General features: G+C 45.0%; 1 protein-coding gene across 50 annotated transcripts in view; it reads left to right on the top strand.

The window, feature by feature from the left end:
• TRDN (triadin) overlaps positions 1-12,648 on the top strand; it is a 1,346,604-nt gene that overhangs the window by 129,035 nt on the left and 1,204,921 nt on the right. For 49 of the 50 annotated variants that reach the window (XM_073675970.1, XM_073675994.1, XM_073675993.1 and 46 more), the window contains exon 4: positions 5,936-5,989. The exons of the other annotated variant lie outside the window; for it this stretch is intronic. In XM_073675970.1, the coding sequence (XP_073532071.1) occupies positions 5,936-5,989 (54 nt within the window). The remainder of the gene's footprint in view (positions 1-5,935; positions 5,990-12,648) is intronic. 50 annotated transcript variants of the gene reach the window in all.

Below are 12,648 nucleotides of genomic sequence, written 5' to 3'. Positions count from 1 at the left end.
TTTTCAGATGTTTCACACTTTTTTGTTAAGTATATAACTCCAAATGTGTTAATTCATAGTTTTGATGCCTTCAGTGTGAATGTACAATTTTCAAAGTCATGAAAATACAGAAAAATCTTTAAATGAGAAGGTGTGTCCAAACTTATGGTATGTACTGTATTTAACACAATGGGAGGAAATTATTAATATTTTACATTGGTCATAAAAAAAGAACCCTGGAGTAATATGCACAAGCTTCATAATAAGTTAGGCACGTCTCTTGCCCAGCCATGGGCAAAAATTTACATTGTGTGCTAGTTTTGGAGAAAATTAAATAAGTTGGTCAGCTAGCAAGTGACACTTGTCCATTCCACTAAACTCATCATACATTTTAAAAAAGTGAATTATGTGGAGGACAAAAAATTAAAAAGTCACAAACCATTGCATAAATATGGCATTGTTTACTGATTTTTATTTAAAAAACAAAAATCTTAGGTAGAGGTAATAAGAAAGAATGCTACAACATATGCTTAGCAAAATATAAACCACTAGATGGTGGCCCGATTCTAACGCATCGGGTATTCTAGAATATGTATGCGGCCGACCGGGCGCGACTAATCAGCGAAGCAGTGTTTAAATGGGTTGTGCACTACTTTAAATTAACCCCCCAATGTATCCCCCCGGGGCCCCTAATGAATTTTGGATGACTGGGGAGCGAGGCCGCCGGTCGGGGAACTTCTGCTGCGAGCAGCCGGGAGATGACCGGCTAGCACAGGGTGAGCGTGTGAGGGTGAGAGTGTGAGCGTGGGAGCATGTGAGCGTGAGAATGTGTGAGGGTGAGCGTGTGTGGGTGAGCGTGTGAGGGTGAGCGTGTGAGGGTGAGGGTCCGAGGGTGAGCGTCCGAGGGTGAGCGTCAAAGCGTGAGCGTCTGAACGTGAGCGTCCGAGCGTGAGCGTCCGAGCCAGAGCGTGAGCGTCAGAGTGTGAGCGTGAGTATCAGAGCCTGAGCGTGCGTGAGCGTGTGAGCGTGAGTGTCCGAGTGTGAGCGTCTGAGCGTCAGAGCGTGAGCGTCAGAGCGTGAGCGTCAGAGCGTGAGTGTCCGAGCCTGAGCGTCCGAGCCTGAGCATGAGCGTCAGAGGCTGAGCATCAGAGCGTGAGCATCAGAGCGTGAGCGTCCGAGCGTGAGCGTCCGAGCGTGAGTGTGAGCGTCAGAGCCTGAGCGTCCGAGCGTGAGCATCAGAGCGTGAGCATCAGAGCGTGAGCGTCCGAGCGTGAGCGTCCGAGCGTGAGCGTGTGAGCGTCAGCGCGTGAGCGTCCGAGCGTGAGCTTGAGCGTCAGAGCCTGAGCGTCAGAGCGTGAGCGTCAGAGCGTGAGCGTCTGAGCATGAGCGTCTGAGTGTGAACGTCAGAGCGTGAGCGTCAGAGCGTGAGCGTGAGCGTGAGCGTCCGAGCGTGAGCGTCCGAGCGTGAGCGTTCGAGCGTGAGCGTCAGAGCATGAGCCTGAGCGTCCGAGCGTGAGCGTCCAAGCGTGAGCGTCCGAGCGTGAGTGTCAGAGCGTGAGCATCAGAGCCTGAGCATGAGCGTCAGAGCGTGAGCGTCTGAGCGTGAGCGTGAGCGTCCGAGCATGAGCGTCAGAGCGTGAGCGTCTGAGCGTGAGCGTGAGCATCGGAGCATGAGCGTCAGAGCGTGAACGTGAGAGTCCGAGCGTGAGCGTCCGAGCGTGAGCGTCAGAGCTTGAGCGTCTGAGCGTGAGCATCAGAGCGTAAGCGTCAGAGCTTTAGCATCAGAGCGTGAGCGTCAGATTGTGAGCGTCCGAGCGTGAGTGAGTGAGCGTGAGCGTCAGAGCGTGAGCGTGAGCATCCGAACGTGAGCGTCCGAGCTTGAGCGTCCGAGCGTGAGCTTGAGCGTCCGAGCGTGAGCGTCAGCGTGAGCATGAGCGTCCGAGCGTGAGCGTCCGAGCGTGAGTGTCAGAGCGTGAGCATCTGAGCGTGAGAGCGTGCATCAGAGCGTAAGTGTCAGAGCGTGAGCGTCCGAGCGTGAGCATCAGAGCGTGAGCGTGAGCATCCGAGCGTGAGCTTCAGAGCATGAGCGTCACAGCGTGAGTGTATGAGCATGAGCGTCAGAGCGTCAGCGTCAGAGCGTGAGCGTCAGAGCCTAAGCATGAGTGTCAGAGCGTGAGCGTCCGAGCGTGAGCGTCAGAGCGTGAGCGTCTGACCGTGAGCATGAGCATCCGAGCGTGAGCGTCAGAGCGTGAGCGTCTGACCGTGAGCATGAGCGTCAGAGCGTGAGCGTCTGAGCGTCAGCGTCCGAGCGTGAGCGTCAGAGCGTGAGCGTCAGAGCGTGAGCGTCTGACCGTGAGCATGAGCATCCGAGCGTGAGCGTCAGAGCGTGAGCGTCTGACCGTGAGCATGAGCGTCAGAGCGTGAGCGTCCGAGCGTGAGCATCAGAGCGTGAGCGTCAGCATGAGCATGAGCGTCCGAGCGTGAGCATCCGAGCGTGAGCGTCAGAGCGTGAGCGTGAGCGTCCGAGCGTGAGCGTCAGAGCGTGAGCGTCAGAGCGTGAGCGTGATCGTCCGAGTGTGAGCGTCCGAGCGTGAGCGTCAGAGCGTGAGCATGATCGTCCGAGTGTGAGCGTCCGAGCGTGAGCGTCCGAGCGTGAGCGTCCCAGCGTGAGCGTCAGAGCGTGAGCGTCAGAGCGTGAGAATCAGAGCCTGAGCGTCAGAGCGTCCAAGCGTGAGCGTCCGAGCGTGAGCGTGACCGTCCGAGCGTGAGCGTCAGAGCGTGAGCGTCAGAGCCTGAGCATGAGCGTTTGAGCATGAGTGTCCGAGCGTGAGCGTCAGAGCGTGAGCGTCAGAGCGTGAGCGTCTAAGCCTGAGCGTGAGCGTCCGAGCGTGAGCGTCCGAGCGTGAGCATCCGAGCGTGTGTGAGTGTCTGAGCGTGAGCGTCCGAGCGTAAGCATGAGAGTCAGAGCGTCAGAGCATGAGCGTCAGAGCGTGAGCGTCCGAGCGTGAGCGTCCGAGCGTGAGCGTCAGAGCGTGAGCGTGAGCGTCAGAGCGTGAGCGTCAGAGCGCGAGCATCCGAGCGTGAGCGTCAGAGCATCTGAGGGTGAGCGTCTGAGGGTGAGCGTGTGAGGGTGAGCGTGTGAGGGTGAGCGTGTGAGGGTGAGTGGGTGAGGGTGAGCGTGTGAGGGTGAGCGTGTGAGGGTGAGCGTGTGAGGGTGAGTGGGTGAGGGTGAGCGTGTGAGGGTGAGCGTGTGAGGGTGAGCGTGTGAGGGTGAGCCGCTAACGGCCGCCATCTTTTTCTGAAATCCCGTGTCGCTGATTGGCCGCGGCCTGACCAATCAGCGACGTGGGATTTCCTGGACAGACACACAGACACACAGACACACAGACAGACAGACAGACAGATAGACAGACGGGATAAGACAATTATATATATTAGATTGTACCCTTAGTATGCCTAAAGCATCCCCTTTTTAAATAGCACTCTATAGCTGACATATGCAGCTGATTAGGTACTGTATACAGATGCAAACCTTTGTCATACATTCAGTGGTGTAGTGTAAAAACATTCAATGTGAATTTAGCTTAATTATGTTATCATTTGGGAGATGGATAATTTTCACAGCAAAAGTATAACCCTGTGGAGAATTAGCTTTGTTTATTACTGTTCTTCAAATCCATCAGAATGTGGTCTGTTCATGGAGCACTATGGAATTATCAGAGATTTGTCAATATTTCTTAACATAAAATCAGATTCTATACTTAAAGTGATTCTCTATAAATATAAAAAAAAGTTAAAGCATATGTCATAGAAATTCCAGTAATTACCTTTAATTAGCAAATCATTTTAGTTTCATCTAGAATAACCTTAAAATCAGTTGGCCTCTACATTATTACTCTATCTCCTGTCTTAGAATATTAATAGGACAGGTTCCTGTAAACATGTACATTAGAAAGCTACTCCACATGCTGCTATGCTATCTTCAGGTCACAGTAAACACTGAGTATGAGAAAGAAAGGGTTGACAGCAGTGTAAGCAGCCTCTTCTTACCGCAGCACTTACGGCATCTCCAGAGTGGCCTCTTCTTACATCAGGATCCCTAGTATCTTCAGTATTTAATTTGAAAAACAGGTTGGACAGCAGTGTAAGCTGTATCTTCTTACCTCAGAACCCTAGGTATCTGCATAATTACATAACAAAGAAAAGATAGACAGCAGTGTAAGCTGTGTCTCCTTAACTCAGCACTTCTGATATCACTTGTATTGGATTGAAAGACAGGATGGACAGCTGTGTGAACAGCCTCTTAACTCAGCAACCCATGTATATTCTGTACTCAATCACAAAGATAGGAAGGACAGTAGTATGAGCAGCCTCTTCTTACCTCAGCATCCCTGGGATCTCCAGTTTTAGATCACAAAGACATGGAGCACAGCAGTGTTAGCAACCATTTATTACCTCAGCAACCCATGTATCTCCAGTATTAGGTTAGAAATACAAGATGTGCAGAAGTTGGAGTAGTCTCTTCTTACCTCAGCATTCCTGGTATCTTCAGTATCAGATCAAAAAGACAGCATAAAAAGCAGTGTGAGCGGCTTCTTCTTACCTCAGCTCCTTTTGTATATCTAGTATTAGGTCAGAAATACAACATAGTTAGCAATGTGAGCAGCCCCTTCTTACCTCAGTAACCCCAGTATCTCTAGTATTAGGTCAAAAATACTACATTGACAGAAATGTGAGCAGTCTCTTCTTACCTCAGCACCCATGGAATCCTCAGTATTAATTCTAAAAGACAATATAGCTGAACAGTATGAGCAGCTTCGTTTTTACCTCAGCACCACTGGTAGTTTAGTATTACGTTAAAAATGCAACATTGATAGCAATGTGAGTGGTCTCTTCTTACCTCAGCACCACTGGTATCAACAGCATTAGGTTAGAAATACAAGGTGTACTGCAGTTGGAGCAGTGTTGGAGCAGTCTCTTCTTACTTCAGCACCCCTGGTATCTTCAGTATTAGATCAAAAAGACAGTATGGAAATCAGTGTGAGCAGCTTCTCCTTACCTCAGCACCACTGGTATCTCTAGTATTAGGTCAAAAATACAACATTGACAGCAATATGAGCAGTCTCTTCTTACCTCACCACCCCTGTTATCTCCAGTATTAGATCCTAATATAAAATTAAAATCCATCTTCCTACATATAAAGGCAGGCGGAGGAACTTCCTAATGCACATTCTCACAGGATCCTGTGACCTTAACCTTCTAGGACAGGTTTCTGTCAGAGTAACAAAACAACAGCCATTTTAGTTTTATAGCGATCACCTTGGGACAAAAATAATGAGGTTTACTAATTTAATCTTTTTTATCAATTTATTTATAATTATATTTCCTTTAGTTATTTTTGTCTATTCCCAAGGAACCATTTAGTATGATAGCCAATAACACTAGATTTATTTTATAAATGAATTGGTTCATTCTATTTTTTATTTTTAAGGGTATATTTAATTTTTATGTTGAACCATGTTATAGTCTATCATTTGTCCATAGACATTTTCTCAGACTCTTCTCTAGGACTTGAACAAAGTTTGATTTCTTTATTGGTCCTTCACCCTCTAATTGGGTCAGTGTTGATAAATTAAATCATTAGTTGCTGAAAGGTTACCATTATTCTGCTGTCAGAACACGACATTAGCAAGTCCATCAAGAGGCGGCTCACCTTTCTTAGCACCGGTGCCTTTTGTTGCTGTGATACTAACAAACACTAAACATGTGGTTCACTCAGTGCTGCAACTTCACAAAAGAATAGTCACTTAGCTTCAGTTGCAAAAGCTGAAATGTTTCATGTCCAGGGGTGTGTGCCATTAACTAACACTTCTCATGCTGTCTTCTGCACATATGGTATAATATCCTGTAACTGCAGCTCTTCTGTTCCTACCTCTCATGCTATTTGTCCTAATAGGATCTCACCAGCCTGCTGCTGGCTATGCTTGGAAGGAAGCTGAAAGCCTTCTAGGCAAGGACCATTCAGAATCTTTTTTGCACGTTTGTTTGAGAATGGCTTTACGTCAAGAATGCTCTTCTGTTTGGGGATAAAATATAAAAGTGGATGATTATAGCATATTGAAGTTAAGAAATTCAGTTTCGAGCATTATTCATGAGCAAGCCACCATACGAAATACTCACTGCTTTATATTTGTTACTTATGGGTGATTTTGTGCCATGCATGAAACTGTCTGTATAAAATGAAAAAGGGCATTTGTTTTAGAATGAAAATAAGAAAAATCCTTGCCATATTCACGAAACTTGTTGCATAGCTACATCAATTACTCACTAAATTGATACAGATAAGACACCAGCATAAAATTGTAAATGATTCGCTGATGGGGTTTTAGTTGCTAAATGCTATTATCGTACAACTATTATATGATTAATGACCAAGTTCACATTTTAAAATAATTATCTCATCATCATAACTTAAAAAAATTACAAAGTGCTTTTAAAGACAATCAACTTACTATAAAAAATCCTGGCTGTTCTAAAGAATGGAAAGCATTAAAAAATGTATTGCTTACTGCTTTCTACCTACATTGTCTAAACTTCAGTAGTCACCAACAAACTTTTGCTAATGAGCTTGTAAATGCTGCTCTGAAGCTGCCTAGATCCAGCCAGCTTGGGTGCCATTGCGCTTCTTCGATGCCACTGAGGCTAAGCTGCTTCTACTTGCAGAATTGGAAAGCTCACAGTTTGGGCCAACGGAAACATGTTGGCGCTGGTCTAAGACCACAACCCTACTATCAGTATTTGGTCAGTATTTTTTCTCAGATGTGGGATCCAAAACCAGGTGAGGAACAATCAGAGAAAAGGTATAATAGAAACAAGTCACCAAAAAATACTCATCGAATACTGATCAAATGCTGATAATGGCCTCAACTTTCAATCAGGAGCACAAAGCTCCCTGGCAAGCATAGAGTTGGGAGGGAGAGGAGTTGTGCGCTCCTGAACAGCCAAATGATACAATACTTTTAAACATTATAGTAAATTTTCACAAGATGGTTTTGATGATGTAGTTTTTCTCAAGGAAGAAATGTAAAAAAAACCTGCAGAAATTACTTAAAAATTCCAACTGCATGTTTAAACCATGGTGTGTCCCATCTGTTAAGTTTACTGTATGTTGCATTAGTCACCTTTTCTTCCTCTTGTATAAAATGGCAGAAAAACACAAACTTCTAGTAGTCACAAACAAAACTGTATGTATAAATCTTACCAAAGTAAAGTTTTGGAAAAATATATCCGTTTATTAGATTACAGTGCATTGTGAAAGTATTTGGCCCCCTTGAACTTTTCTACCTTTTGCCACATTTCTGGCTTCAAACATCTAATATATAAAATCGTCTTATCCCATCTGTCTGTCTGTCTGTCTGTCCTTCTGTCCAAGAAATCCCGTGTTGCTGATTGGTCCTGCCGCGGCCAATCAGCGACGTGGGATTTCAGAAAAAGATGGCGGCCGTTAGCGGCCCATCTGCTGCACGAAGGTCGGCGGCGATGCAGACGGGAGATGCCCGGCACTAGCCGGTCATCTCCCGGCTGCTCGCAGCAGAAGTACCCCCCGACCGGCGGCGCCACTGACTTCCATGCGGCTACCGTCGGGAGATCAGCGGCTAGGGCCGCTGATCTCCCGGCGGCAAGTGTGAAAGGAGGACCGCAGAGCGATGCCGCCGGTCATCTCCCGGCTGCTGGCAGTGGAAGTAACCGCACAGGCAGCGCCACTCCCCACCGGCCGCGACCAATCAGCGATTTTGGCGCCAAATTTAAACACGCTCTCCGGTCCTCACTAACACGGTTCGCTGATTGGTCGCGACCAGCGATATTGGCGCCAAATTGGTGCCAAATTTAAACACCGCTCTGCTGATTGGTCGTGGCCGCCGGCCGCGACCAATCAGCGATATTGGCGCCAAATTTAAACACCGTTCTGCACAGAGGTCAGCGGCGATGCAGTCGGGAGATGCCCGGTGCTAACCGGTCATCTCCCGGCTACTCGCAGCAGAAGTACCCCGATCAGCGGCGCCGCTGACCTCCATGCGGCTACCGTCGGGAGATCAGCGGCTAGGTCATCTCCCGGCTGCTTGCAGCGGAAGTGCCCGCAGAGGCAGCGCCGCTCCCCGGTCCTCACTAATACGATTCGCTGATTGGTCACGGCCGCCGGCTGCCGCGACCAATCAGCGATATTGGCGCCAAATTTAAACACCAATCAGCGATTTTGCCGCCAAATTTAAACACGCTCTCCGGTCCTCACTAACACGGTTCGCTGATTGGTCGCCGCCGCCGGCCACGACCAATCATCGACATTGGTGCCAAATTTAAACACCGCTTTGCTGATTGGTCGCGGTCGCCGGCCGCGACCAATCAGCGATTTTGGCGCCAAATTTAAACACCGCTCTGCTGATTGCGCCCGGCCGGCCGCATACATATTCTAGAATACCCAATGCGTTTGAATTGGGCCACCATGTAGTATAGATATAAAATTCTAATTTTTTTGGAAAAAATCAACAACAAGTGGGACACAATCGTGAAGTGGAATGAAATTTAATGGATATTTTAAACTTTTTTAACAAATTAAAAACTGAAAATTGGGGCGTGCAATATTATTCGGCCCCCTTGAGTTAATACTTTGTAGCCCCACCTTTTGCTGCGATTACAGCTGCAAGTCGCTTGGGGTATGTCTCTATCAGTTTTGCACATCGAGCGGCTGAAATTCTTGCCCATTCTTCCTTGCAAAACATCTCGAGCTCAGTGAGGTTGGATGCAGGGCGATTGTGAACAGCAGTTTTCAGCTCATTCCACAGATTCTCGATTGGATTCAGGTCTGGACTTTGACTTGGCCATTCTAAAACCTGGATACATTTATTTTTTAAACATTCCATTGTAGATTTTGCTTTATGTTTGGGATCATTGTCTTGTTGGAAGATAAATCTCTGTCCCAGTCTCAGGTCTTTTGCAGACTCCAACAGGTTTTCTTCCTGAATGGTCCTGTATTTGACTCCGTCCATCTTCCCATCAATTTTAACCATCTTCCCTGTCCCTGCTGAAGAAAAGCAGGCCCAAACCATGATGCTGCCACCACCATGTTTGACAGTGGGGATGGTGTTTTGATGGTGATCATCTTTGTTGCTTTTACGCCAAACATACCGTTTTGCATTGTGACCAAAAAGTTCGATTTTGGTTTCATCTGACCAGAGCACCTTATTCCACATGTTTGGTATGTCTCCCAGGTGGCTTGTGGCAAACTTCAAACGAGACTTTTCATGGATATCTTTGAGAAATGGCTTTCTTCTTGCTACTCTTCCATAAAGGCCAGATTTGTGCAGTCTACGACTGATTGTTGTCCTATGGACAGACTCTCCCACCTCAGCTGTAGATCTCTGCAGTTCATCCAGAGTGATCATGGGTCTTTTGGCTCCATCTCTGATCAGTCTTCTCCTTGTTCGAGATGAAAGTTTAGAGGGATGGCCAGGTCTTTGTAGATTTGCAGTGGTCTGATACTCCTTCCATTTCAATATGATCGCTTGCACAGTGCTCCTTGAGATGTTTAAAACTTGGGAAATCTTTTTGTTTCCAAATCCAGCTTTAAACTTCGCCACAACAGTATCTCGGACCTTCCCGGTGTGTTCCTTGGTCTTCATGATGCTCTCTGCACTTGAAACAGAACCCTGAGACTATCACAGAGCAGGTGCATTTATACGGAGACTTGATTGCACACAGGTGGATTCCATTTATCATTACCAGTCATTTAGGACAGCACTGGATCATTCAGAGATCCTCACTGAACTTTTGGAGTGAGTTTGCTGCACTGAAAGAAAAGGGGCCGAATAATATCGCACTCCCCACTTTTCAGTTTTTAATTTGTTAAAAAAGTTTAAAATATCCAATAAATTTCATTCCACTTCACGATTGTGTCCCACTTGTTGTTGATTTTTCCCAAAAAAATTAGAATTTTATATCTTTATGTTTGAAGCCTGAAATGTGGCAAAAGGTAGAAAAGTTCAAGGGGGCCAAATACTTTCACAATGCATTGTATCTAGATGAAAAGCAAGATACATATGATTATTTTAATATAAACATACAGTTGGATTAAATTTTGTATTAACAAAAAACATGCCAACAAATATCAAAACCAAATATTTGATGTTCTTATAATGGCTTCTTTAGTATGAAGAGCATTCTAAAGACATACACATAATACTTATAGAATATTAACTGGTCAGTAACTGGGCAAAGATATTGGAATATACCACTTAATCATTGAATTCAGATTTTTTATTCAGTCCCATTGCCACAGGCATATAAAATACAGTTCCTAGCCATGCAGTCTGCCTTTACTAAAATTTGGGAAACAATGGGTCTCTCTAAAGAGCTCATTGAATTTGAGTGTTGTACTGTAATAGGATACCATTGCTGTAACAAGTCAGTTTATTAAATTTTTTAACGCCAAAATGTTCTATAATGAACCTTGAGTGGCATTATTGAAAAGTGGAAGCATTTAGGAACCACACTAACTCAGCCATGAAGTGAAAAACGACAAAAAGTTAGAGTGGAGTCACTGAGTGATGAAGCACATAGCGTATAAGAGTCCACACTCTACTGACTCAGTAACTGCATAGTTCCAAAATCCTGTGGCTTTACCATCAGCACAAACACTGAACCCAAGAGCTTCATGACATGGTTTCTATGGCTAAGCAGCTGATATGTGGCAGATTTTCAGGGGTTGGCCTATTAACTTTTGTTCCCGTGCAGGGAAATATTAATTCTTCAATGCACCAAAATATTTTTGTCCATTGAATTCTTGCAACGCTGTGGGAACAGTTTGAAGAAGGCCCTTTTCTCTTTCAGCATGACTGTGCCCATGGGCTCAAAGAAAAGTCCATAAAAGCATGGTTGTGTGAGTTTGGTGTAGGAGAACATGACTGGCTGCATAGAGTCCTCCTGACCTCAACTCTAGTTATCACCTTTGGGATGAACTAAAACAGAGATTGCAAGTCAAGCCCTCTCATCCAGCTTTGGTTTCTGGCTAGTGATGAGCGAGCATGCTCGTTACTAAAGATTTACGAGCATGCTTGGGTGTTTTCCGAGTATCTTCAGCGTGCGTTATGATTTTGTCACTCGGTGCTCATGATTTGCGACTGTTTGACAGCTTTAATACTTTTTCTTAGTGTTTCTTAGGCATTCCTCACATGTATTAAAGCTGTCAAACAGTCGCAAATCATGAGCACAGAGTGACGAAAACATAACACCTGAGCACGCTGAAGATACTCGGCGAGAACTCGAGCATGCTCGCCGAAAGGGTTAACAGAACATACTCGCTCAGCACTACTTCGGACCTCTTCTGGATAAATGGCAAAAATTCCCACAGACACACTCCAAAATGTTGAACAAAGCCTTTCCAGAAGAAGATGTTATAGTTTCAAAGTTGGGGATCAACTTCATATTAATACCTATAGATTTATAAGTGGGTTGTCAAAAAAAAACCCTGAAATGAAAATGTAAAAATATTTTAGTCTGTATGTACTATAAAAACTATGGGGTTGTTCATGTTATGTGATTGCGCATCTTCCGTGTTTGCATTGCCTTGCTTGAATTAGATAGTAGATATTTGTCATTGGAAGGTAGTGATTGTTATTTTTGGCATGTTTAAATGCAACACTGCAGTTAGAAATGGTGGTAAACAGACTGACATTCTTAGTAAATGACTGATGTATCTCTATTTTGACTATTGTACACCAGAAAAGTAAAAAAGCTCACATAGCCTGCTTGAGAAAGTCTTTGAGGTTGGACAGAAATTTCCACTTTCAGCATGTTTATTATTAGCCAAAGTCTTTAGCAGGTAAAACTGCAGTATTAAGAGCAAAACTGACGAGCCAGTTAAAACTTTCTATAAATTCTCTGCCAGCTGTATTTGGGCTTCTACTTAACCACATGTGGCTGCCACAGCCCGAAGGCATATCTTTAAAGGGAATCTGTTAGCAGGTTTTTACTATGGAAACTGAGGACAGAATGTGAAAGGGACTGAGATACAGATTTCAGTGATGTGTCATTTATTAGGCTGTGTGCTATTATTTTCATATAATGAATGTTTTATCACCAGATTATGACTGCCCAGACTAGCTCCCCCATGCCTCCTGGTCTGACCACGCCCCTTCCTTGGATAGGTAGCTCACTGTTAATTGACAATGTAGAAAACTGTGATGTGGGCGGCGTTAGCTTTCTGAGCTATGTTATGCGCCACGACTGCTGTACCCTGTAAAATAAGTGATACATCACTGGAATCAGGGTCTTTTCCCTACATTATGCTGCTAACAGATGAGGTAGCAAAAACCTGGTGACAGATTCCCTTTAAGCACACAACTACCAATACAGTCCACTATCTAGGATGAGGTTAGGTACTCTCACAAATTACCCTATATTGCAGACAAGAAGAGAATATTATACCCATCACCTATCCTTATGTATAAGACATAAGTATATCACTTACTATTTTGTAATATCTGCACTTTTCAGAAGCATGAATCAATACTTTGATATCTGTGCTTTTAAACAGGACTACATATAATACTAATGTGTTGTCTTTATTCATTTGCGGACTCTACAATGTTACTCTTAAAAAATCTAATTGATGTA

This window comes from Phyllobates terribilis, unplaced genomic scaffold (assembly GCF_046119375.1).
Source record: "Phyllobates terribilis strain yellow unplaced genomic scaffold, ASM4611937v1 Scaffold_3__8_contigs__length_932513732, whole genome shotgun sequence".
Classification (NCBI taxonomy): domain Eukaryota; kingdom Metazoa; phylum Chordata; class Amphibia; order Anura; family Dendrobatidae; genus Phyllobates; species Phyllobates terribilis.
The sequence above is the reverse complement of the archived record's forward strand: the minus strand, read 5'-3'. Positions and strand labels throughout refer to the sequence as shown.